The sequence below is a fragment of the Gopherus evgoodei genome, chromosome 1 (genome assembly GCF_007399415.2).
Source record: "Gopherus evgoodei ecotype Sinaloan lineage chromosome 1, rGopEvg1_v1.p, whole genome shotgun sequence".
NCBI classification, from domain to species: domain Eukaryota; kingdom Metazoa; phylum Chordata; order Testudines; family Testudinidae; genus Gopherus; species Gopherus evgoodei.
Window position 1 is genome coordinate 319,456,685 of NC_044322.1, and position 26,629 is coordinate 319,483,313.

Below are 26,629 nucleotides of genomic sequence, written 5' to 3' on the forward strand. Positions count from 1 at the left end.
TGACCCTCTGACCTTAAAAGTCTATGAATTTATGAATCACACATGTACATGGGTGCATAACACTGGATACAAGGCAGTGGAGAATCAAGCCCAGAGAGTCTCCATTGCCATCATAATTAAATATATACATATGATATTTCTACAAGACCAAACTGTTCAAAGCTATACAACATAACTTATTTTGTGCGTAGGTTCTGATTTTCAGATATGCTGAGCACGTACTTTGACTTCATACAGAGTTGAGTGTACTGAACCATTCTTAAAACCTCTCCTGTAGAGCCCAGTTCTGCAATCCTTATATTGAGTAGTGCTGACTCATAAAGGTAATCCCTTTGAGTTCAATGCAATGATTCCTCTCAATAAAGTGTTTCTCAATACAAGTGGGGATTGCAGGATTGGACCCCTAGAACTTTAAAGAGCGCAAGATTTCGTAAGTTTTTTCATACTTATTTATAATTTAGTGCCCTGTGTTCAAATGTGTGTGTGTGTGTTTTAAATTTCAGTTAATATGTGGCAGCAATTGATCTTTAAAGTGACTCTCCTAAAGGTTTACATTTCAGCATGCACAAGTCTGTGAAACTTGTTTCTTGGAGGCTTGGAAGGAAAATAATGCAGCTAAGTGCTTAATTCCCTGTGGATTGCTAGCTGTTAAGGCAAATTTCTTGCTCTGCTTGACCATGACATTTAACATTATTACTGAAAAAATATTTTAAACAGATTATTAATCTTTTTCTGTTCTATCTTTAAACCCATGTGCATAAAATACAAGAGTTAAGCATGTTTTGTTCCTAACAAATGGAGGAAACCTGCTTTGCGTGATATTTGACATTCAATCCTAAAATCCCACAAAAAGTAAGCAAGATTTCAGGGAGGCAGAGGGTTTAAATATGTTATATGATATCTTTCACCTGAATCAGATGCAAGAGATATGCCCAGTGGTCTGTGATGGGATGTTAGATGGGATGGGATCTGAGTTACTGCAGAGAATTCTTTCCTGAGTGCTGGCTGGTGAGTCTTGCCCACATGCTCAGTGTTTAACTGATCGCCATATTTGTGGTCGGGAAGGAATTTTCCTCTAGGGCAGATTGGCAGGGGCCCTGGAGGTTTTTCGCCTTCCTCTGCAGCGTGGAGCATGGGTCACTTGCTGGTGGATTCTCTGCAGCTTGAGGTCTTCAAACCACAATTTGAAGACTTCAATAACTCAGACATAGGTTAGGGGTTTGTTATAGAAGTGGATGGGTAGGGTTCTGTGGCCTGCTTTGTGCAGGAGGTCAGACTAGATGATCATATTGGTCCCTTCTGACCCTAAAGTCTATGAGTCTATAAGAGATGCTTTGAGGACCTGATCCAAAGCCCACTGAAGTCAATGGTAAAACTCCTGTTGACTTCAGTGGGATTTGGATCAGGCTCTGAAAAAATCTTTCCCAGTGTATTCCATAGCATTTTATTCAATGAAAAATCTACTGGGGGATTTTCTCCCTATAGAGAGGATGAAAGGAGTCCAATATTTTTCTACTGGAGCCTTGTATATTTCCCAGTTATTGCCCCCTTGCTTTAAATATCCCAGCTCTTCACTTGAAGTTTTGGGCCCCAGTGACCATTCGCCCAGCTGGAGAGTTCTCTGCAGGATTCTTGCACTCCAAACTGCTGCTGTCCAAACATTCTCTAAATGGTAAAAACAGACGGAATCCCCCCATTGTGCCGTACAGAAAAACACAGCTAGCTGTTGGTGAGACAAACAACTCCAATTCTCACAGACTAGGTTTCTTTGAACACTCAACTGTTTGGCACAGTACACCTATCGAAATGCTTTGCTTATGCCAACAAATAAGTGCATTTTCTCAGCCTGGACACACAGTGCTAAATCAAATCTGGGAGTCTTGGATGGATCTCATCAGAGATAACTTGGTAATGGAACAAATTGCAATACTCTAATTGTGGAATCCAGGTCACCGTGGCAGGTGAACTGCACAGGAGAAAAAATAGGGTTGTGTCCAATCTTGCTTGTTTACTGTATATAAAGAAGCCCTGAGAGGTTTTGTTGCTATTTTTAAACAGGGTGGCTTTTTATCTTAGAATTATCAAGAATGTCAGGCCTTTTCTTCCCTGTTTAATAGGAGGACTCATTCAAGGTTTCAGGTGTGCATTGTGAGCTTTCTTGTCCCTTAATTGAAGGGATGGAGCTGTTGAATTTTTAACATCTTTTCTTTCAACAGTTTATAGGGTATTTGAGTTAAACATGGTGGCTGTTAAAACCAAGTGAAAAAACTGAGTTTTAAACTTTCTGCATAAAAATCACTTCTGCTTTCATTTAAGGCCTGATCCAAAGCCCAGGGAAGATGATGGAAAGACCGCCTTTGACTTCAAAGGGCTTTGGATCGAGCCGTGAACTGGGTTTCATTGTTGTTATCTGTGATGTTTTCTTACTCTTACTAGTTCTCCACTTCTTCCATAAATTCTTCTAATTAAAACAGGTAGACAAGTCCTGAGTTTCAGACTGTTTAGAACTGTTCATTTTTTGTTTACTTTTGTTAACACCTAATTAATACAAATGCACTATGAGAGTTCTCAGAAAGACCTGTTTGTTAAACGCCCTTCAGAAGACTTACAATTCAGTTTCTGTGAATCCTCCAAGAAAAAGTCTGGAAAATAAGGCTGGACTCTTGATATATTTAAGGTACAAAACAAACAGAATAAAAATAAATAAATGAATTAAAACTCATTTCAGGCCCTTTTATTCAACATAAAGAATCACACAAGATCAGAAACTTCTTTTATCCTTTAATATCCACTTCTAAAACTTACCTTTTAAGCTTGTTTTGCAGGATGTAATGGCTAGATTTATTATCCCTTGATTCATGTCATCCCCCAGCATATATTATATGGCTGATGTCACACCCTACCTTTGAGGAATAAGGCAATTTGAGAGGGGTCAAGTAAGTCCCTTTGCTTACAACATTGCATAGTTTTGTAAAGTTTGCTTTTAATTTCCTTATTTGATAGCTGACTGGCTACAAATAGGGATATTCAAATGGTACTGACCTGTGCATTATTGTTCAGACAGTGGGATTTCCCTCACCTCTACAAAACAATTTCATTCCCTGCTAGGGCTCCATAGTGAGTGTTACCCCAGAGGCAGAGTGCATGCTGAGTTACCTGGATCAGGGGCAACGATACAAAGTCAGTCTCTTTGGGGACCTAGAAACAAAAAACAAATAAGGAAAATGTAACACTGAGAACCAGTGAACACAAACCCCTTATGACGTAGTGCCCCGTACTGCAGAAGGTGTAATACTGGCTGTAGTATAATGTGCTGAGTGGCTATGTGGGCATCTCTATTTTGCTCTAACTCCATTCCCTGCAGCACTTGGATAGGTCCCCTGTGCTTTGCTCAGTCACAGCCTGATCCAAAGCCTGTTGAAGTCAATGGAAAGACTCCCACTGCTTTCAATGAGCTTCTTCTGTTTTTTGATGACAGTAGTAAATTTCACAGTATAGAATATATGATATAATTCCTGTGAAATATTTCTCAACAGCTTTTTACCTACAGTTTCATTTCTGAGAATCTTCATTTATAGCTACTAGGAGAGTTGAAAGGAAATGAGTCTGTCTTACTGGATTTTAGATGAAATAATAGCCACATAGTTCTTCAGCAGTTTTCTTTCAGCTTGAGAGTGCAGAAGTAGAGTTTATGAAAGGCACAATTGTATTGGATTTTAAGGGCAAATGTGCTATCACTAGGAGCATTAAGCCAAAGACATTTAACTACTATGATCACAAGTGTAAGTTAAGTCTTTTGTTCTCTGTTGATTATCTGGTAGTGACTGGAATGTTTGCAAAATTAGGCAGTATTGTTAAAAGTCCACATCAACCCTAAAGCCCCGTGTCTTTTAGACTTTTATTGGCAGTGCTTTGCTGAATACCTTAACTGAGGTTTGTACAACTTCTATAGTGTTCCTACATTTTTCCCACCATTGTTCTATTTTACAACACAATTTACAATATACAGAAAAAAAGCATTTCCTTCTAGATTGTCAGTATGTTGCCCAGAGGTAGTTTATTTTTAACTCAGAATTAGAAGTAACCAAATGTAACAGGTTTTAGTCAAAGAATAGTAGAAGTCTCATTAACTTTGTAACTGCCAAAGCAATATCTGATTAAGATGCCTTTGAAGCTGCTCCATTGTGCATACCTGCCCTTTCATCAAGCTAACAAAAAAGTTACATGATCATTTTTGGAATCTTTTTTGTTCATCATTCAGCTTGTAATAAAATACATACATTGTATGTTTAACATACCAGAAATGGGACGTAAAAGACAAGATTCAGGAGGATTAAAAAGATTGTTACAATGCACAGCTTGTTTAGTGCCCCTAAACACTATCTCTCAAAGATTTCTAGCAAAGGTTTTGTTATTTATTGCTACTGTCTGAGGGAGCCCATAATGTGATGAGTGAAAGGTGATTAACAATTAAGATAAATGGTAGGATACCGTCTACCAGAAAAAGTGCTTCTATAAAACTATTCTTCTCCTTTGCACCTTATGTAAAATTCATCTGAAGTTCTAGCAAAACTGATATAACAGTATATGTTTTTCTTATAGATTGTCCCAAGAAGCGCTCCATTAGAAGGTGGAACAAGACTTACAGTGTGTGGCTGGGACTTTGGATTCAGCAAAAATAATAGATTTGACTTAAAAAATACAGCAGTCCTTATAGGAGGAAAGCCTTGTACTCTGGAATCAAAAGTTAGCAACAAAAACAAGTAAGATACTTAAAATGTCCTGCATAGTAAATCCCTTAGAGTCTTCCCTTGCTGGATTGTAGCTCTCCAACATCTGGCTTCCTCCAGTTCCCAGATTTCAGACCCATACAATAGTATAGAAACAGCATTAGTCTTAGGCAACAATCTCCTCACAAAAGGGGAATCCATTGAGGGCCTCCATGTCGGAGGTCTGATATCCTAGCTAAGGCTGATAGTTCTTTCAGTAGTCTTTACTGCGATTGACCATGAGGTGCGCTGCCACATCTGTGGGACCTGGCAAAGATGAAAGGGTCTTAGGAAAGTTCTGCTTGTTACTGTTAGTGAGATCCAAGAAGGTGGTAATGAATAACTGCTCTTCATAACTAAGATGCCTTTGTCAAGGTCCCATACGACTTGGTTTTGCCATCTCTCCCTTTCAAATTTGAGAAGCTGCTGGGGAGATGATGAGGGGATACATGCATTATTGTCATCAATAGTCTGATGACTCTTTGGACATCTCCTCTGCCTCAGACACTAACAAAACTGTTTCTGTATTTTCCTGATGGTTGGCAGAGGGACCAGGATGAAAGTCTTAAGCTCACTGTGGCCAAGACAGAGATGTTGGTTAGCATCTGGCAAATTCTATGAATATTCTCTTTCAGCTGTTTACATATGCCAATGTATTGATAAAGCAACCTGCTGTCTCGGGGTCTTGCTAGATACATCACTACCCATCTAGTTCCAGATAGAAAATGCCATGTATAGTCACTGTTGCTATCTTAAGCTGTGCAAAGATGTGCTCTTTCCTTTCTAAAGAGATGTCACTGCTATGCAATGATAACTCTCCTGAATAGTTTAACATGGCAAAGAAAACAATTTAATGAAAATAAATTGACTATATCTATTGACTATATATAATGTACTGATGCATATTGTCATTACAATCTAATTTATTTTTTTAGTAAGGTTTCAATTAAAACAAGCTAATCATTGTACAATTTTGTTGCCTGACAAAATTCAGGTGTAAAGAGAAATTTTTAAAACAAAGTAACCATTACATGTATAAGATACATTGGTTTTCTGTCACATGTTCAGTGTTTTCAGAAGTATAATATTCAATATATCAACATAATTTTCCCTGGCTAAATACAAACACTATAGTGATGTGAAGTTTAGTGTGATACTAAATAACTACAGTTCATTAGATTGTTATTTCTAAAGTATCCATCATTCAGATGGATTTTTTTATTTTTGTTTAGTATGGATGCTGTATTGTTGTGAGTTCATGTGACTTCATTTTCATACGAAATAGTCCAGAAAACAAAATAGAAACCATCTTGATCTTTGTTTTTCAAAGGCTAGAATGCACTGTTGCTGCTGCAAAGAACCCCAGTTTTAATATAACAAGCAGTATTTCAAGTGGACATGGCATATCTTCCTTCAACACATTTTCCTATGTGGTAAGCACTCTGATTAAAATTGTAGTGCCAAAATTAATTTAATTATTAATTAAAACAGGAGACAGGATACTGGACTAGATGGATCATGGATCTGACCCAGCACAGCAATTCCTATGTTCCTATTTGTGTCATTGTTGCCTCATTAAAGTGCTGAGAATACTATGATTATAAATTTTAATATCCTTTTTTAAAGATATTGAAGCACAATTTAACAAGACAAATTATTCTTTTTACCCCTACAGAATCCTGTAATAACAAGTATCTCTCCCACCTATGGTCCCAAGTTCGGTGGAACATTATTAACATTATCAGGGAAACACTTAAAGAGTGGAAAATCCAGACACATTTACGTTGGTGGAAAACCCTGCACCTTAAAAAGGTATTATATTCACAAGGCTGTGTTTGCTTTGTATTATGAACTGGGTTTGATTAAATGTTTTGAACATACAAAGTAAATGAACCGATCCCCTGATGCTATGTAGAAGTGGCACTGTAGTACATGTGCAGAGTATTTGAATGTGCTAGCTTTCAGTGTAGGGCACAGGTGTAGTCCCTGTGCCCTACAGGTCAGGAGAAGATTTCACCTCTTCTGTAATGTGTACATTTCACTACAGCCCGAGAGGAAGTAAAAAGGTGATGGCAAGTTGTGATAACAGCTCCTGCCTGTATAAGAATTGCACACATTTTATTATATTTGTCTGCCCCACCCCCATGCCAACCCATTTGTTCATCTGGTCCATCTGTTATATCTTGTCTTTAAGACCGTTGAGGTATTTGCTATATGTTTGTACAGCATCTAGCACAGGGGGGCCTGACCTGCTTGAGGCCTCAAAGACTTCCCACCGCACCAGGGCTCAGTTGACCCGAGTTCTGAGACTGGCTGCTGCAGGTTTTGTTTTGCTGTGTAGACGTATCCTACATGCTACTTCCGTGTAATCATTAAATAATAGCTATAGGTTTGAGGCTGAGAAATGTCGTGAAGTTGCCGGATATTTTGCTAATCTACAATAATAATATTTGTATTATTGTAGTGCTTAGCCCCAGTCATGGACCAGGACTAGGCGCTGTACTAACACTGACGTTGCAGTTATTGTTACGTACATTGTGTCCGGTCCTATCCTGGGTTAAATGGGTGTGATGCATATTTCAGATAATGGACATTGTACCCATTTTCTTTGGGGCACAATTGGTCTAAATTTTGAGTTTTTCCACATGGTTATGGAGAAACCTAATGGCAAAAACTCACACTTGTGGGACACATGAGAGAACAATGGTCTATGCGTTAATGTACAGGACCCAGAGTTAGGTGGGCTGTATTTCATTCCTGGCTCTGACACTGATTTAATGTACATTCTTGACCAAGTCATTTGAGCTTTCTGAAATTCCATTTCCCAGTCTGTAAAATGGAGATGCTTACCTTGCAGGGAAGCAAAGTATTGTATCGTGTATGGTTTTTTGTAAATTATGAGAATTGCTCATGCAAAATAATGGCACACCTCCTCTGCAAATGTGACTGCAGGAAGAATGAAAAACACTTCAAAATAATAAAAATATTGTTGCCCATCGGGAGCCTGTTTCAGTTTGTTAAGGCAATGAGTTTGATTCTCCTCACACCCGTACTTGTTTTACACTAGTGTAACTCCATTGATTTTGGTTAAGTTACTCCTGAGTTTCATTGGTGTAAGAGAAAGTGATGAGCCTTACATCCACTGATCTCTCAAACTACTGAATGCATAAAGGCACAAGTTGACTCTCATCTCCCCCCAAAGACAAACTTAGCCTCCACTGCAGCCAAATCATAAGAACAGAAGAACAGCCATACTGAGTCAAACCAAAGATCCATCCAGCCCAGTAGCCTGTCTACCGACTGGTCAATGCCAGGTGCCTTAGAGGGAGTGAACCTAACAGGTAATGATGAAGTGATCTCTCTCCTGCCGTCCATCACCACTATCTGACAAACAAGGCTAGGAACACCATTCCTTACCCATCCTGGCTAATAGCCATTAATAGACTTACCTCCATGAATTTACCCAGTTCTCTTTTAAACCCACAACCTCCTCAGGCAAGGAGTTCCACAAGTTTACTGTGTGCTGTGTGAAGAACAACTTCCTTTTATTTGTTTTAAACCTGCTGCCCATTAATTTTATTTGGTGGCCCCTAGTTCTTATATTATGGGAACAAGTAAATAACTTTTCCTTATTCACTTTCTCTACATCACTCATGATTTTATATACCTCTATCATATTCCTCCTTAGTCTCCTCTTTTCCAAGGTGAAAAGTGCTAGCCTCTTTAATCTCTCCTCATATGAGACCCATTCCATACCCCTAATCATTTTAGTTGCCCTTCTCTGAACCTTTTCTAATGCCAGTATATATTTTTTGAGATGAGGAAACCACATTTGTACACAGTATTCAAGACGTGGGCGTACCTTGGATTTATATAAGGGCAATAAGATATTCTCCGTCTTATTCTCTAACCCCTATCACCACCACGTGCTTACAATATGGTCTTTTGTCCTTATTTTTTTTAGTATTGACCTTTGTTCATTCTTCCTTCACCTTTTGAAAGGCCCTGTGACCTGTGCTGGGTGACAAACAATCATCTTAGGCCACTTCCACATGTACAGTATTAGATGACTTTCAAAGCCTACCTAGTAAAAGCCCTTTGCCTCATTATTAAAGGCTATGGGCCAGATCCTCAACTGATGTAAATCAGGATAGATCCATCAGTTTCAATGGAGCTACAGCAATTTACTACAGCTAAAGTTCTGGCCTTGTGTGACCATATATGTGCAAAGTAGTTGCAATAGGCTTAAAATGCTAATATTCTCCAAGAGCAAAATCCCAGTTTAACTTCACAGAGCCAGTTTTTGGAGGGCCAGGGTCATTACAAAGATTGCACGTCAGTCTGTTCTCATCAAAGCAGGACTGCGATGACAAGGAAACCGCATTTCAAAGACTGTTTAGCATAGATGACATTATTGTCTCATCCTCATCTCATGTTTACTTTTGAGGCCCTGATTCTGCAATGTGAATTGCTTGTTTGGGCCCCAGTGGCAATTTGTGCTAGTGGATCCTCCTGCAAAATCAGGGCCTAATTTAGGATTGTGTTTTCAACAGATTATGTGTTTTGTGATTATTGCAAGACAAGTTCCCTTCTTCTTTCCTTTCAGTGAATCTGATAACACTGTCGTGTGTTACACACCTGCACAAAGAACTTCATCGGAATATCTTGTTAAAATGGAGATTGATTTAGCTATTCGAGAAGCTAAGGGTCATTTTACGTATAAGGAAGACCCTATTGTTTTTAAAATTCATCCAGCTAAATCTTTTCTTAGGTGAGTAAAAATGTCTCATAGATACAGGAAAGTAACGAATGGGAGAATGACACCTTTGGGCAAAAATCTGTCAAGAGAAATTGGATGTTTTATCTCTAGCTACCATGCCAATTGCTTCTATTATGGTCTGGTTGCAGAGGATAGATCATTTCCTTACAAAGGTGAAGGGGTGGATTTTTCTGTCAATTTTTGAACATGATTTAACTTCACTGCTGCTGAGTGTATCTTCAATGTCCAGCTGACCTACATGCATCCAGCTACGATGTTCAGACAGTCCATTGATGACAGTGGTAAATAATTTTAACATGACAATTCAGTAAGATGCAGGGAAGTAAGGGGTCCTAAGGCAGCACAACTCAATCATACATATGTGAGATCTGTTTTCACGATAATACTATTTTTGCGTGTGCGCACATGTAGAGCCCTGCGCCATACAAAATGTATATCTGCATCTGATTCGCAATCCGCAAACATGGTCCGCAGATATAAAGCACATATCTGCGGATTTGCAGGACTGTACATATATATATCTTATTATCTATCTTGAACATAACCATCTGTCTGCAAACAAGTCAGCAGTTGAAAGCAATGTGTAAAATACACTAGCAAATACTTAGGATTCTTTTTTATCTTCCTTTTAAATGCACATTTCCTTTTTTTGTTCTGGTGTATCAGAAATTAAATACAATTATTCAGTTTGTTACCTTATTTTTTTCGCTTTTGTTCCTGTTTGTTTGTTTTTTATCTTGAGTGTGAAAGAAACTTAATTCCCAGAAATAAATATCACTACTATAAGCTATATTTCAGCTTGTATTTCCTATTCAGTTTGTATGTCTTTGATTTTGGTTCCATGCTGTAATTTGATCTAAAACATATTTGATTATATGGATTTTTCTAGAATAGTAATGATTCATTTTTAATTTTTACCAGTGGTGGGAGCACAATCACAGTTTACGGAATCCACTTGAATTCAGTGTATCTTCCTCAGATGGTGATCACTGTACCTAAGCTAGGAAAGAACTTCACTGTGGTGAGTCAGCCTCCTGGATGATAAAATATCATCTCATCATCGTAACCTGAATGATTCTGTTCTCTTTGGTCAGCCTGGCTTGTTTGTACCTTGTACTTTAGGGGCTTGATTCTGCCCCCATTGGAGTCAACAGAATTGTCCCAGGGGAACTGGTTCTTGTGAGTAGAACTGGGCCCCATGCCCCTGTCAGAGCAGATAAGCCAAATCCAGCCATCTCAAGGGGGCTAGGCCACAAGTGGGTCAGTAAAGGGCTGCCCAAGGGCAGGAAATGAGAGAGGGAAGAGAATGGGTGGGACAGGCTGTGTCTGGGTCCCTGGAGCAATGGGCCAGGTGCTCAGGGAAGCAGCCCTGGGGCTACTGCCCCAGGAAGGAAATAGAGGGGACCCAAATTGGGAAGCTGCCAGGAGAAGGAGGGCCAGAGACCAGTGGAATTTGATGCCGGGGGGAAAGGAGTTAGTTAAAAGACTGTTTTCTTTTATGGTACTTGGTTGGGGTCAGAAAATGAACCTTCCCAAAATAGACTGGGCATAATAGTGAGTGTTTGGAAGCTGGGAAGAAGCCCCTCCTTGTTTCAGGGAGGTTTTCCATTGACTCCATTGGGAACAGGATCAGTCCCAGATTTTATTATCTGCATAATTCTGATTGATTCTACTACATGCAACAAAGCTCAGTGATCATTTGAAAACTATATTTTTAAAATCTGTTTAGCACTAATAATAATAATATTTTATAAAGCATGCTGTAGAGGAGCTTTGCAATTTGAGAGCAATAAAATAGTGCAAAGAAAATAATTAAATAATAGGCACAGATTATGCTCCAATTGAAGCCAACTGCCAAACTGCCTTTGACTTTAACGGTGTGAGACTGGACCTGTGCTTGAGACATGAGTGATGATTCAACTCAAGTTAAATTGCAAAGCACAGTTCAAAAAAGCAAACATAAAGATAAGCACAAATAAGAAATCACATCACACTTTTTTTTTACATTTTAAATTAAATCATTGAAAAAGAATAAAACATTGGAGCCTGTTGCTATGCTCCCTGGGTTTTTGTGCTTCTGTGCCAGCCTACCTCCTATTGAGTTTCACTGCCAGTCATTCCGCCACCAGTCTCTGCCCCCTGATTTATTCCTCACGGCAGGTTCCACATTGCAAAGGGAGAAGAAGGAGGAGTTAATATTGACAGGGTCAGCACTCAGATCCTGCAGGGTGTTGCCAGATTTGCCCATTACTTTGGGGTATGCTCATTTATTCAGGTTACTCTTCTGGGGCAGGGAGGTTTCTGTAATTCTGTCAATGTACTGCTTGTGTCATATATGTTTTCATATGGAGCTCTACTCCTCCCTTATGCAAGTCCCCTCCCAGTGGAGCTATCCTGCAGGACCTAGGTTCCCTAGGGCTGGGTTCCTCCAGCCCCAGAACTGGATGAACACACACACACACACACACACATACGTTAACAGAGCAAGTCTGAGTGGACTGGGTCGAGCAGCACTCCCAAGCTGTTACCCTTATGTGTCCCAGATTCAGCATGTCCCTATCCCCACTCTCACATCACAATTGTACTGGCAGTAGCCTACTTGATGAGCAAACGCCACAGGATTTTGGATGCTGCAGGGATCTTTAGCTTAGGTAAAAGAAGCGTTGCTGCACAGTAAATGGGGGAAGCTAAAAACACAAAAGAGTAAAATTCAGAGAGAGAGAGAGAGAGAGAGAGAAGGAACCAGCTTAACCATAAAAATATTTATTGAATAATAGTGATAACTACACAAGGAGAGCCTAAACCAACATAACATACATTATTAAAGGTTAATACCTACGACAGAAAGGAAAAAAGAGAACAAGAAAGAGGGGGATCTCACCCACTCCATGAGGCTTGAACTGGTCGGGGTTCTCAGGCAATGGTGGTAGCTCAGGGTCCTGAGTGCTGGAGACAGGCAGAGCCCCCAGAACAATCAGTCAGGAGAAGATGGAGTCCCAGTGGAACTGATGCAGAGTTTGGATCTAAGCATCAGAACACTTACTTGAACATAGGTAACAGCAATGGTTCAAGGGAGAACACTAGTTTTGTTTATGTGTAAACTGATGACTCAAAGGTTTTCTTTAGGTTAGACAATAGGAGCTGAGTATCAGAAGAGTAGCCGTGTTAGTCTGGCGGTGTAAAAGCAGCAAAGAGTCCTGTGGTGAAGTGAGTATTCACCCATGAAAGCTCATGCTCCAATACAATAGGAGCTGATCGCTCTTGGCTATGGGTGGTGTTTTCTTCCAGGGAGCTCACAATGCAACTATTGCTTCAATATTTTGGATATCAGTCAAGGATTCATTACTAGAATTGGTCTGATAACTGCTGAGTGTGGGCAGGTGTAGGTTCATTAACATCTGGAGCAGAGATTCCCATGATGCAGTGCTTCCCTGCTTTTCTGGTCCCAGAGTTCAGTGCGGTTCTCTGTTCTTCATTCTGTACGCTAATCCCTGTCCCATCTTTCATGCAGATGAGGCTAAAGTTGTCTCTGCTCTCCATTCTATATGCAAATAGAGATGTCTTAATCTTGTCACCCTTGTCAGGAGAGGTCTAGGTGTGTCTCCCAACGTTCTTCACTGCTCTCTGCAAGCCCTGTCTCTAATCAGTTTTTGGTTCAAGCAGAAACTGTTGTGCGGGACAGGGGGTCTAGATACGGCACCCGGTTCCCAAGAACACAGAGCTGACTCGTATGCAAGTTGGTTGGTGGTGCAGAGTGGCTTGGCTGCTGCTTATCCCATCCCACATGTGAACTTTGAGCCCTAAACTATGAGGACACACACAGGAGCTACGATAGTGTCAAAAGAGGAGATATTACTTTTCCTTCCATTTCCTTCAACTAGGATCCAGAGCATCCACGTTCTCCTCATGTATATGACATAGAGCCAAAGCTCCATGATGGGCAATATGTGTGCACAGAATTGACTTCCCCAGTGGGAGCTGCAGGAAGTGCTGGGCGAGCCTGAAGCTTTAGGGAACACAGCAATTAGCCAGCTTTGAGAGAGTTGATCTGCTCTGCCTGTGCTCCTCAGCCCTTTGAAGAAGTCGGTGTTTGAGCTGGTCAAAAAAAATTAGTGGAATAGTTTTCCATCAGAAAATGCTGTTTTCTCAAAATCAAAATATTTCATGACAAAATTTTTGACAGGAATCATTTACGTTTTCTCATTTCTTTTTTATGTCAGAACATTTAATTTCAGTAACATGAAAGTGTTTCGTTTCCACTTTATCATTTTGATTTATTTCACTTAGACTTTCTTATATCAAGTGTTAATTTTCATATTGCATATATTGTATTTACTGTTTTATATTAAATATTATAACACTTTGACATTATCAAAACATTCCCATATTGTAACTAAATAATTCTGCATTATTGAATGAAACATTCTGATGTTTCCAAATTGAATTGTTTCAGAATTTCTGTTCTGTGATGTTGAAATTTTGACCCTTCCTTCCAAGTCAGATGGAAATCAGATTTTGAGAAGTTGGAATTTCCTTCCAAAAGGAAATTCCACTGTCTAACCAGCTCTAGTTAGTTTCAAGAATAGCACTAGCTCTTCAGAGGCCTTGCATTCCCTAATGAAGAGCTCTTGTATGTCCCATCCCAGGCTGAGGATAGCAGGAGGAGAGAGGCTCCTTCTTTCTTGTGTGGTTATATAAAGGCTTTGTATGATCTGGCCCTACCATCTGGAAACGAATTTTGAGCTCATGTGCCTGCCTGCAAAACGAAGTCCTTCTAACCTCTGCTGTAAGTCTGATTAATGGATCTCTTCTGTGCCCTAAGCATTTGAGGTCAATATTTTCTCTTTGAAAGCCTGTACTTTGCATTGATTCCCTAATAGCAAACAAGTGGTCATTTGGGAATTTTCTACTGTAGAGGTCTGGCCCACCCTCATCCCCATCCATTGATTTGGACAGTATATTCATACTCTTAACTTCCTCTATCAAGGAATGTCCCATGGTGTCTGAGGTGCAAAATTAGGAAGTACTTAGATTTTTAGACAGACCCTCCTCTACCTCCACAATCTGTAAAACATAGTCAGTTGTCACATCTATGATCCAATATGGATTTGTCCTGCTATCAGCCAGGTATTTTGTGGCTTTGGCATTGTAACAGCATAAAATAATCTCTTTTTCTCATTATTTTTTCATTTCAAGCATTTACAAAACTGGGCCCACAATATCTAGCCCCTTCCATTGAATAGCCTTGAGAATCTTTTAATTGCTCCCCTGTGATGCTGCTCTCTCACTTCTATTCCCAGTAACCTCCCATGAGATTAAAGGAATAGTATAAAAGCTTTCTCAGATTTGGGATATCCTGAATCTATCCATGTGTGTAGTACCCATCAAACCCTAAAGCCTGGATCATGGGGTCCTAGGGTAGCTTGAGATAATGTTGGAGGTAACTTTGCTGGTTTATTCCATTCCGTGGAAATCACAGAAGCTCATAAGAATGGCCGTACTGGGTCAGACCGAAGGTCTATCTAGCCCAGTATCCTGTCTACTGACAGTGGCAAATGCCAGGTGATCCAGAGGGAGTGAACCTAACAGTTAATGCTCAAGTGATCTCTCTCTTGCCATCCATCTCCACCCTCTGACAAACAGTCTAGGGACACCATTCCTTACCCATCATGGCATCATTTCCTTTCTTGAAAACTTTCTGCCTCCCCTAAGATACTGAGGGTCAGATTCTCTAGCTGGATTACCTCAGTCATACACAGCGGCTTTAAGCCTGCCACAAATGCCCAGCAGAGAATTCCCTTGTTGGAGAGGAACTCCCTGCATATGCTGGTGGGTCCTGCATCTCTCCTGGTATGGGCAAAAAGGGGGAGTGCTGAAGATACACCAATCCTCCAAAGATGTAGAGTCCATTAAAGACCCTAAGCGAGCAGTAGAACTGTTAGCAGCTGAATTTATATTGAGGCCAGTCTGACCTTCAGAATCAGGAAGCCAGAATCAGGTGAGGGTGTAGCTCTATCTGCTGTTTGATGCAGAGATCTGACAGCTTGGAGTTTGTACCACCTGGACCAGACACTCTGTTTCTGTGTTTTCATCCAATAAGATGACTGACAGAAGAGAATAGAGGCAGATGCCACTGAATCATTAATACCCCTGGTGCACCAGCCTAACAGCAGCATTTGTCCTTGCAAGTATGGCGCATTTTGTGACAGATCTTCATGACCAGCAGACCAAGTAAGATTACCTCCGATGTTCTCACCAAGAGAGAAAATCCTGTTGAGATGGGAGACTGCACTCCCCAAGCTGGCCATTGAATCCCTACCTCTCATTTTGTCGTCTACCAGATTACTAAGAAATCACCCTTTGGACCCTGAGATACAGATATCTAGGAGAGCAGAGACAATTTTAAAAGTCGTCCCAAATTGCTGTAGATTTCATCCATCTTTCATTCATCATTGGAAAACTCCAAAATTTTAGACTCTGTGTCAAAGGCGAAGTTCTCCTCTCTGCCCCTCTCTGACAGTTTCAAATCACATTTGTCCTGTGTTATTTGGGTCAGCTGCTGGGTGACCCCTTAAATGTGGAGAAAGATTTCTGCTCTTTATCCTGTTGTTAAAAAAAAATCAAACTGTGGATTGAAGTTCAGGTTCTGTAAATCAAGCTTTCATTAATTGCCACAAGAGTCACATTTTATGAAGGCAAAAATACGTATCTTTAAGTGGTGAGTCAAATGGATTAAGTGAAGGGTCATTATTCTCTGCTGGGTAAACTTATTTGCTATATAGTTATGAAACACTCCACATTTTTGGCATCTTTTCTTCCTCATTTTCTTCTGATGCAGATTATAGTCACAAGCAGAACACAGGTTCAGCTTTTAAAGTAAATGTATTTTAAAACCTAATTAAATAAAAGTTAAAGGTGCTGCCTGATAGCTAGTATCTTAATTGAGTAGGCAGTTGATTGAATTATAATTCTTTCCTTATAGATTCTCAATTCAATATTTCTTGAAAACTAAACCATCATATTCTTCAATTGCTAAAACCAATTTCAAGGTAAAAATGTCATGTCAAATCACGTAACAAAAAGGGCATTGCAAATAAGATTTATCTTGACCTTACCAATCAGTCACATTGCATCACCTCTAAAGAGTATTATTAGATTTTTATCATTCTCTGAGAGCATCCCCTTCAGAGACCGGCCTGATAAAGTAGATGGCTTCAGAACCAATTCCAACAGATAGCCACAAACAAAGTTATGAATACCACTGCTATTGATTTAAAAGACATCACTACTGTACAGTAGATAAGATGTGTAATGAATTCACATTAATCAAATAAGTATAATGATTACCTAAGACCTATTTGGTTGTATAAATATATGTATTTTAGTAATGACTTGCTGACCAGCACAATGCTATAGGAATCTTTAAAAAGGTTAGTCATAAATAAGGAAAAAATAGCTTGATTCTATGTTTTCATCATACATTTGTTATTAACACATTGACTCAAATTATCTTCTAGGTCCTTAGACCACAGTAAAACTTGAAACTACAGTACATAGCCCATCACTCAGCATTCAGAAGTAAACATACCAGAGTACATCCTCAACTGGAGTAAATTGCTGTGACGATTTACATGAGTTCAGGATTTGACCCCACCTTGTTAATAGTTATTTTAACAATTGATTTATACTAGGCTAGTCACTTTAATATATTAGGGTGCGTTAATCCTGAGTTCGTAGACTTGAGTTAAAAGAGAATCCTACAAGCAGTGTTCCATTGGGCCAAAGAAACTTGGCTATGTTGCAGGAGACAAGTGAGTTGGACTGTTAAGGACCAGACAGAGATGGTAACCACTGGAATAATTTACCAAAGGTCATGCTGGATTCCTCATCACTGACCATTTTTAAAATCAAGATTGGAAGATTTTCTAAAATATCTGCTCTATGAATTCTTCTATGGCCTGTGTTATACAGGAGGTCAGACTAGATTATCACAATGCCCTTCTGGCCTTGGAATCGATCATGATTATTAACTCTCTGAATGCTCTTAACCAGCTGAATTTGAAAAGACATTACAGGAAGGAAGGCACCTGTATGTATTAGGTCCAGGTGTTTAAATAATATATGGAGATATACCTATCTTGTAGAATTGGAAAGGGACCTGGAAAGGTCATTGAGTCCAGCCCCTTGCTTTCACTAGCAGGACCAAGTACTGATTTTGTCTCAGATCCCTAAGTAGCCTCCTCAAAGATTAAACTTACAACCCTGGTGTTTAGCAGACCAGTGCTCAAACCACCAGCTATCCCTCCCCCCTGTTCCTGCTAACGTTGAAGTCGATGAGAGTTTCACAGGCCCTTCAGTTAAAGCTTGACATGGCAAGCAGTAAAGCCCACACCTACATATCTGCAGGGAGGCCCACAACAGCAACAAGAGAGAGAGAGAAGCACCCATTTATAATATGTTCCTGCTACGTGAGTTTGCATTAATCTTCAGCATCCCAGATTGTCTTAGCAGCAAGAAGAGCTATCTCCTTTCTCCCTATAGCATGCATACAAATTAGTTTTGAAATTCTGCTCTACCTTAAACCGACCCGTAAATCAGAAAGAAGGGGGTCTGAGCAGGATTTAAAACTCAGATCTCCGTGCACAGGAAAAATGAGCAATATAGCAACACTGGGACCAACACTGGTCGAAAAATAAGGGGAATTTAAAATGTATTCTGTTAAATTCTGAGCAGCTCTCATTGGGACATTTCTGCCACCTGTTGTTTTTTCAGAAGGACACCAGGATAGTTCTTTTAAAAAAATCAAAGAACCCTGTAACTACTAGAGAAACTGGGGCATTTCACTGCAGAACTGAAGTTCAATAAGTGTTATACTGTTGGTTAAAATACAGTTTTCACAGCAATAGCAGTAGGTCACCTTGTGACCAGGGAGCCAAGTAACAAATGCAACTGAAATATAGAAAAGAGCATAGTTTAGTTGTACTATAAAATTATGGTGCCTGATTCTACTTTCTGTTGCACCCCAGAGATCACACTGGTATCAAAAGGAATGCGTAGGTATATCTCAGTGTTTCTCAAATTGGGGTGACTGCTTGCGTAGGGAAAGCTCCTGGCAGGCTGAGCCGGTTTGTTTACCTGCTCCGTCTGCAGGTCCGGCCAATTGCACCTCCCACTCGCCGCGATTCACTGCTGCAGGCCAATGGGGGCTGCTGGAAGTGGTGGACAGTAAGTCCCTCAGCCCGTTCTGCTTCCAGCAGCTCCCATTGGCCTGCAGCGGCGGACCACGGCCAGTGAGAGCCATGATCGGCTGGACCTGCGGACGGGCAGGTAAACAAACCGGCCCGGCCCGTCAGGGCCTTTCCCTGCACATGTGGCGACCTCAGTTTAAGAAACACTGGTATATCTGAAGGCAGAATATGGTCCATAAAGCCATATAGCTCTTAGTTACACGAGTGCAATTCCCGTTATCTTCAGTGAGAGCTGCTGACATTTTACTGAGAGCAGAACTGGGTGCATAGTCCGTAACTAAGTAAAACTTGTAGTACAGATTTAAAACTCCAGTGTTCCTTTCCAGATCCTTAAAAGTATGTTTTGCTTGGCAGGGCTAAGATTCGCACTGTTATGTATGAAACATGAATTATTGTAGTGATAAGAAAAAGTGCTGATCTATAGACAGATAATTAATCCCCACTTTTCAAGCTAATGTGAGTAAATAGCTTTAACCATTATTATACTAATTTGATATAGAGCTTAAATTGTACTACATTAATTGGAAAGAAACAAATGGAAATTAATTTCAAGGCAAACATTCAGATTGGATTTTATAATGAAAACCAATATAACTAAAAAGGAGTATTTTGGCTCTATTTATATATACCAAGTTATTCAACAGTAATATTGGTTTTCTAAAAAGCATGAGGAGTACTTGTGGCACATTAGAGACTAACAATTTATTTGGGCATAAGCTTTCATGGGCTAAAATCCACTTCATCAGATGCATGCAGTGGAAAGTATGGTGAGAAGATATATATAAGAACATGAAAAATGGGTATTGCCATACCAACTATAACAAGACTAATCAGTTAAGGTGGCTATTATCAGCAGGAGAAAAAAAACTTTGCAGTGATAATCAGGATGGCCCATTTCCAACAGTTGACAAGAAGATGTGAGTAACAGTAAGGAAAATTAGTATGGGGAAATAGTTTATACTTTGGGTATAAACTCCTACTCCCAGTTTTTATTCAAGCCTAATTTAATGGTGTCTAGTTTGCAAATTAATTCCAATTCTGCAGTTTCTCTTTGGAGTCTGTTTTTGAAGTTTTTTTGTTGGAGTATTGCAACTTTTAGGTCTGTGGGGTGGCTGTAGGGAGACCAGATAGCAAGTGTGAAAACTTGGTGTAGGGGGGTAATAGGCACCTATATAAGACAAAGCCCTGAATAACAGGACTGTCCCTATAAAATCAGGACATCCAGTCACCCTAGCTGGTAGTGCTAAGAACCATTATTAATGTCCCAACGGTCAGCCATACTACAGACAAGTGTAGTCTCTATGAGGTGGCTGCTGAGCTGGAGGGTGCAGGGCACTTGCTTACCTTTGGGGGATTTCTTGTGGAGTTTAAGTAACCCCATCTGCTTATGAGCTGCAGGCAGCAGAGGGAATGGACTCAAAGTAGAGAATATAGGCCTTTGTAGGACTGACTCATATTAGAGCCTCAGAGACAGTCATTATGCCCCCTAGATACATTTACTGTAGATATAGGCCTTGCTTACTTCCCTCTGCCTCTTGACTAGGCCAAGCAAAAACTGGGGGCTCTGAACTGAGAGGTGCTATGTGAGACAGTAGGGTTGGCAGGGGTACTGGTCGAAAAGGGAAACTGGCAAGGTCCTGACTGGACACTAAAAGTTCTGTTACCTGCAGTAACCGGCCTCTACTACTGGGGGTTGAGGTGGGAAGAACAGTAGCTGGTTCTGGAGCCTGGAGAAGTGGCTTTGCTTAGCAGGTGCTGCTTTTCCAGCCCCCAGCCTGATGGAGAGAACTGGTTGGCTCTTAGACTGGGCTCCAAAGTAGGTACTGGCACCATCCAGGCAGATAACCTGTCTGCCCCCTGCCTCACTGTGCCCTAATTTCTCCAGCCCCTTGCTCCAGGGATAGAACCCCCACCCTCCTGTGCCCCAATTTCCCCTCTCCAGCCGCTCATTCCAGGGACCAACACCCCCCCCCCCGCGGTGCCCTGATTTCCCCACCCAAGCCCCTCATTCTGAGAACTGACACCTGCCGTGCCCTGTTGTGCCCTGATTGGGCAGGCTCTGCATCAGCTCCTCCCAGCCTGGCTCTTCAGGCAGCAGGCGAGTCCCAGGGCACAGCCTTGGGGGAAGGAGTGGGGCAGGGTGTTAGCTTTTCAGGGATTAGAAAATTGGCAACCCTATGGGATGGAGGGGATTTTCTGATGGGGAGTTGTTTTGAGTCATGATCATATGGGAGGGGTTTTGTGTGCATAGCAGGGCATTGCCCAGGATGAGGGTTTAGGGGAAGGAGAAGATTTCTAAGAAGTGAGTTAGGTTTCTGGGAGGGAGTTGAAGGGGAAGGTTTGGCTGAGGTGGGAGAACAGGAGGAATAGGGGTGGGACTGAGGGAACTGGTGAATGATGGTGAGTGTAGATGAGCCAGTGATATACAGTAGGGAGCAGGAAGGCAAGAGTACAAGCAGTCCCACAGAGACAAATACTCCTTTCCCTGTGCCCAGCCCTTTACTGTAATGTGCCCTATGTTTTCATTCTAAAATGAGAAGGATGCAAAGAGGGGGAAGACAGGGCTCCTTTCTTTCTATTTTCCAATCAACCTCCCTCATCCTCCACCAAACCCCTCCTTGTGACATCCACCACCAGTATCCTCGTTTGAAAATCTGGTCAACGTATCAGAGGAAGCACCACTTATTTTGGCAGCAACTGCTACTGCAAAATACCAAGTATTTTGTTAAGGTGAATATTGAAATAAATATTAAATGCTGTGCTTTTTGTATTTGTGTATTTCCTACCCTTGGCTTAGCTGACTCCTGTTTACACCCAACTGAGGTGCACAGTAGAGAAATGGAGATGAAGAGGTCAGAATAAGGGAGACATTGGTGGGGAAAAAATCAAGATTTCAGAATTTGTTTTCGTCCCTCAGTGGAAAGAAATTGTGACCTTTCAAAAAATATTTGAGAGAAAGACCCACCCCAGAATAGCCAATAACTCAATGGTTAGGGTACTCACCCAGACCCAGGTTGAAGTCCACTCTGAAGCTGTGGGCTATCGTGGGGTGGGAGGTCTGTCTCTCTCTTTCTGACCAGAAAATTCCGTCTTAAACCTGAGAAACCTTCCCAACAAATCAGTGTGTTCCAATGAAAATTTTTTTGTCAAAAATATTCCTGACAAGCTCCAGTGGCAGTTCTACCATCTTCTCTAATTTTTATTTTTTATTTATTTGTTTTTAAGAAAAGATATAACCAAAGACCCTTCAAAAGCTCATTCTGGGATCATTTTGTCTCAGCTGCTGTCAGGAATACAGGTTGAAATGGATCCTGTAGCATACAACACACGGGCAGACTGCAGTGGTGCTCTGCATGGGCACATTAATCCACCTGAGGATTGTATGTTGCAGGACTGGAGCCTTAACTATATAATTTTAAAAGAAAATTAGTGAATTTTTGGAACAGGTTCTCGTAGCATTTTTGGCAGTCATGTTCTGGTCACTTCATGTCACTTTGGCAGTATTAAGGAAATGGCACTTCAGCAGATCTCCACATGGGAGTCCCTCTGACAGAGACTAGTTATTCTGGGTTGTGACTGGGTTGTGTCAGTGGAGCAGTAACAAAGTAGCCAGAATATAGTATACTGATGGTCCTTGGCTTTGAGATTTACTTACCTTTAATTATCTGCAAAATATTTGCCTAAAATGTGCACACTAATGCTAGGAAATATGTTTGCTAATATACTTCCTCAAAAGTGTGCAAATGCATCAGAGTGAAGTTTTTGCACTGATCACTCAGATCTAAGAAAAATTCTGCATAAGATGCATGAGAATTTTACTTAGATTTTTTTATAGCAAGATACCTACTGCTCTGCAGCTTTTATAAACTTTATTTGAAAAGAGTTGGCCATTGAAGAATATATGTTAATGTAAGTATTTGTATGGTGTTTGAAAATGTTTATGCACCTCCAGTATATTAAATGCATCTATCTATTCTGTACCCCTTTCTTATTACAGACATGTAACCATCGTTCTAACACAGAGATAATCTGTTGCACAACTCCTTCACTGAAATCCTTCAATCTGCAACTACCCTTTGCAACAAAAGTATTTTTCATTTTTGATGGAGTCAGCAAACAATACTTCGATTTTGATTATGTGAATAATCCTGTATTTAAACCTTTTGAAAAGCCAGTGGTGATCTCAAGGGGCAATCAAAATATATTGGAAATTAAGGTAAGAAATGTTGAGATAGTCTTTTAAATAATTGGCTTTGATCTATTAGACTTTACGCAGATAACTGAAACACTAGTCAATAAACAATATTATGCAGTAATATTTCAGCTTACACCAGCAAATAGGTACTAAAACACAAACTATCTGTCATAACACTTATGTGTAATAGGGGGCTGATGTTTAATGAAGGTTTGGAGAAAAGATCTAAAGGATTTCTGCAGAAAAATGTTCAGCAGGGAATATCTTGAGAGCATTGTTCTCTACTTTTACCACATTCTTCTGAAGTCCCAGTTGTCATGAACTATACAGAAAGAGCTGAATTCACAGATATACCTGGGGAACACTTGGCACTTTGGGTGGGAATGCAAAGGTGACTTTCCTTTTCCGCAAGACAGCCAGGGGCTAATTCAGCCTGAGTGCAAGTTAGAGCAGCCTCAGGACTGTTCTAAATTGCACCAGCTTTTAACAGCCTGTTACAAGCTATTATACCAGAATGTATAACCCAGAGCACAGCATGCTCCAGCCATATCTCATTCCCACCATGAGCCCCAGAACACTTGGGGAATCTTCAGCTGCACACTTAAGAATTAGCAGGTGTAAGGATCTAGCTTAGAATTTTAAATGTTGGTCTGTAGACTCATCTATTCCTCCTGTATGGTTTTGTGTCCTTTCCACTGGAGGAAAATGGAACTGTCTTGGCAGCACTGGCATTCTTGATCTTGGATTCAGGAATTACTGGGTGAAATTCTGTAGCCTGTGTGTTGCAGGAGGTCAAACAAGATGATCTTAATGGTCCCTTATGGCCTTAAAATTTATGAATTTATGAAGGGTTCAAACTTGATAATGAGTGCATGTTCTGAGTAATCAGGCTGTGTGCACTGAGGAGTGGAATTCTCAGTCCCAACCCAGCATACAGGGTTAATGCAGGGTGACTTTCCTGGTCCTAGTGGGTGTACTAGCAGACATAGCCCACTGTGTCCAGGCTGCATGCTTGGAACTAGAGCAGGGCAAAGAACGGTAATTCCACTGTGCGGAGGATTTTGATAGAGCAAAGTCTGGTTTCATTCTGATTCAGAATGAAAACCAAAAATTTCAAAATTCTCCACAAAAGGGAGGTTGGGCTGAGCTGTGAGACAGCCCACCTGCCAGACTGTGCTGGAGCCATGAATCCTGGAACACCTGGAATCCCTGACTCCACGGCAGTCCGGCAAGTAGGCTGCCAAGGAGTCAGGTGAGCAAGCTGCAAGGAAATCAGGCAGGGTTCTGTCAGACCCATGTCTAAGTTCCTTTGGAACTTCATCAAAATTGAACCACGTCCACAAAATGTTTTGATTTTGACAAATAAGCTAATTCTGACAAAAGAGCATTTCATTGGCATTTTCCCAACCAGCTTCACATGGAACTCCAGCCCACACAATCCTCTCTCCTTCAGCTGGAGAGACCCTCAACAGTGTTCAGCAATGCAGTGTACAGAAAGAGCATGGAATCTCTCTCTGCCCAGCTTCTTCATGCCATGGCAACATAGCATTGTCATTGCACTCCAGGTCTTGCACACTGATTGCATGGGGGACAGGCTGCTATCGTAGGTGAAGATTTGGGATTTGGTGCTTCCCCATTCACTCCATGCTTTCCTTTGCCCACCTAGCTTAATCTCCACAACTATATTTACCATTTCCTCCTCCAAGAGGATGTCCTGTTTCTGCTTCGTTGGAAGCAGTGATGATGGTAGAGGAGTTTGGTTAAGGACTGGCTTATTGGAGGGTGACCGCAATGACATTTCAGCCCTGTTGGTTTACCTTGTAGTCATGGTGCCCTAGGCAGCCTCCTTCTGAAGCCTAATGCCTGGATGATTTCCTGGCAACCAACTAGACAATGATGTTAGTCAAAGCTGGTCTCCTAGAATAAAGCATGCACAGGCAGCAATTTAACATCTTCCTCCAAATAAAATTAGTTATAGTGGGATGTGTCCATTGAAACACTGAGGCAACTTTTAGAATTTATGTTCAGGAGCCAAAAGATCATTATAAGCCATACTGGCCACACTTTCCCCTCACCCCTAAACACAGACAAAATCACACACACGTAAGTTTACATGCCTCATAGTCTTATTTTGAGCAATAATTAAGCAACCACAGCATGAAATTAAATGGTAACTTGCTTCAGTGAGCAAACTGTTCTACCAAACCAAAGTTCTTTTATCTTTTTATTAATTAGTTTTAGAAGGGGGGAAAGCTTTTATCACGAGTTTTTCAGTCGGACTAATCTAGTGTGACACATTTGGCTTTCAGCAAATGACTGGATACTGACTGAAAGGTTCTCTCTGGTTTCCCTTGATGAACACAAGACATTTTATAAGAAAATATTGCTCAAAACTATATTTATTCAAGTGCTTTATCTAGGACTTTGTCCATCTGGGCATTGTGTTCCTGAAGTGCCAGATGTTTTTTGTCTTCAGTGTAGGGCTTCCAAAACTCTATATTACATTGTGTCAAGGTCCCTCATCACAGCCATCTTCCTTTGCCAAGTATGTGACTCTCTTTGAAGTCTTATCAATGCTACTCATAGGCTGGTCAGAGGGGTCATGGCAGAGTGACACGAGGCACTCTCTTCATCCATTCCCACCCAATATGCTAAAAACACTGCTTCTGAAATACTCCCATCTCCTGCCAACTTGCAAAGCACACAAGTTAGGATCAATCTTATTGTCTGTCAGTCTAGGACAACCAAAAACTCAGTCTGGACAAGAAAATGTAATTTACTTATTGCCTGCCAAAAGAAGTCAGTGACCCGTTCTTATGAGCTTTGAGCCTGCTGACTGCCTAGTGCATCCTAGCTGTAAATGAAAAATGACCCCCTTGTGAACACCACCAAACTGCAGAAGGAATGGATGATTTGTCCACATGGCTGGCTCCTTTGTTGAATTCCTTCTACGGCAGTACTCAACCAATTGCCACATACCATACTTATAGGCTAATTATACATATTTTCATCTTCCAGCCTCCCAAGTGCAATATCTGTCTGTTTATTCTTGGATATTTCTGTCATCCATTATCATAGTACGCAACTGCAGTCCAGTGGCATTCACAAGGAAGCGACTGGAACAGATCAATGTTTGTTTTGAGCAACAAGGAATTTTAATAGCCGATCAGATCAGGTCAGCAGCTTGTCCCAGCATGTAGGAAGTGATAAGCAAATACACAGAAGTAGAAGAAACAGCTGCAACCGACTCCATAGCAGCTCTAGGTCAGAATTGTCAGTGAGACACTTTAACTTATCTTAGCTCTGCATGTGATCATTACTTTAGATTCTCTTGAAAATGCCTACCTATGCTGTCCTGAGTCAGAGGCATGCTGTTTAATTAAGTGCTGCTGCATCTGAGCCTCTACAAGATTGTGCACAAGTGCACTACACTGTCTGGAGCAGCAGTTCTACACGGTTCCTTCAGCTTAAAGAACTAGACAATTCAATTAACAGTGTAAATGGGACAGAGAACTGGGCCAAAAGTAGTTCTAATTGACTCCTGTTGTATCTCTGTAGGGCCAGTCCCTCAGATTCCAGAGTATTGTCTGAGTTCACTGTCCTCACCACCAACATGGATCCCTCTCATGCTCTTACT

General features: G+C 40.8%; 1 protein-coding gene across 7 annotated transcripts in view; it reads left to right on the forward strand.

Moving 5' to 3' along the window:
- The window catches only part of MET (MET proto-oncogene, receptor tyrosine kinase), a 160,073-nt gene that overhangs the window by 109,519 nt on the left and 23,925 nt on the right, over positions 1 to 26,629 (forward strand). For all 7 annotated transcript variants that reach the window (XM_030549065.1, XM_030549062.1, XM_030549068.1 and 4 more), the window contains 6 exons: positions 4,603 to 4,763; positions 6,100 to 6,202; positions 6,445 to 6,581; positions 9,376 to 9,540; positions 10,471 to 10,570; positions 22,795 to 23,013. In XM_030549065.1, the coding sequence (XP_030404925.1) occupies positions 4,603 to 4,763; positions 6,100 to 6,202; positions 6,445 to 6,581; positions 9,376 to 9,540; positions 10,471 to 10,570; positions 22,795 to 23,013 (885 nt within the window). The remainder of the gene's footprint in view (positions 1 to 4,602; positions 4,764 to 6,099; positions 6,203 to 6,444; positions 6,582 to 9,375; positions 9,541 to 10,470; positions 10,571 to 22,794; positions 23,014 to 26,629) is intronic.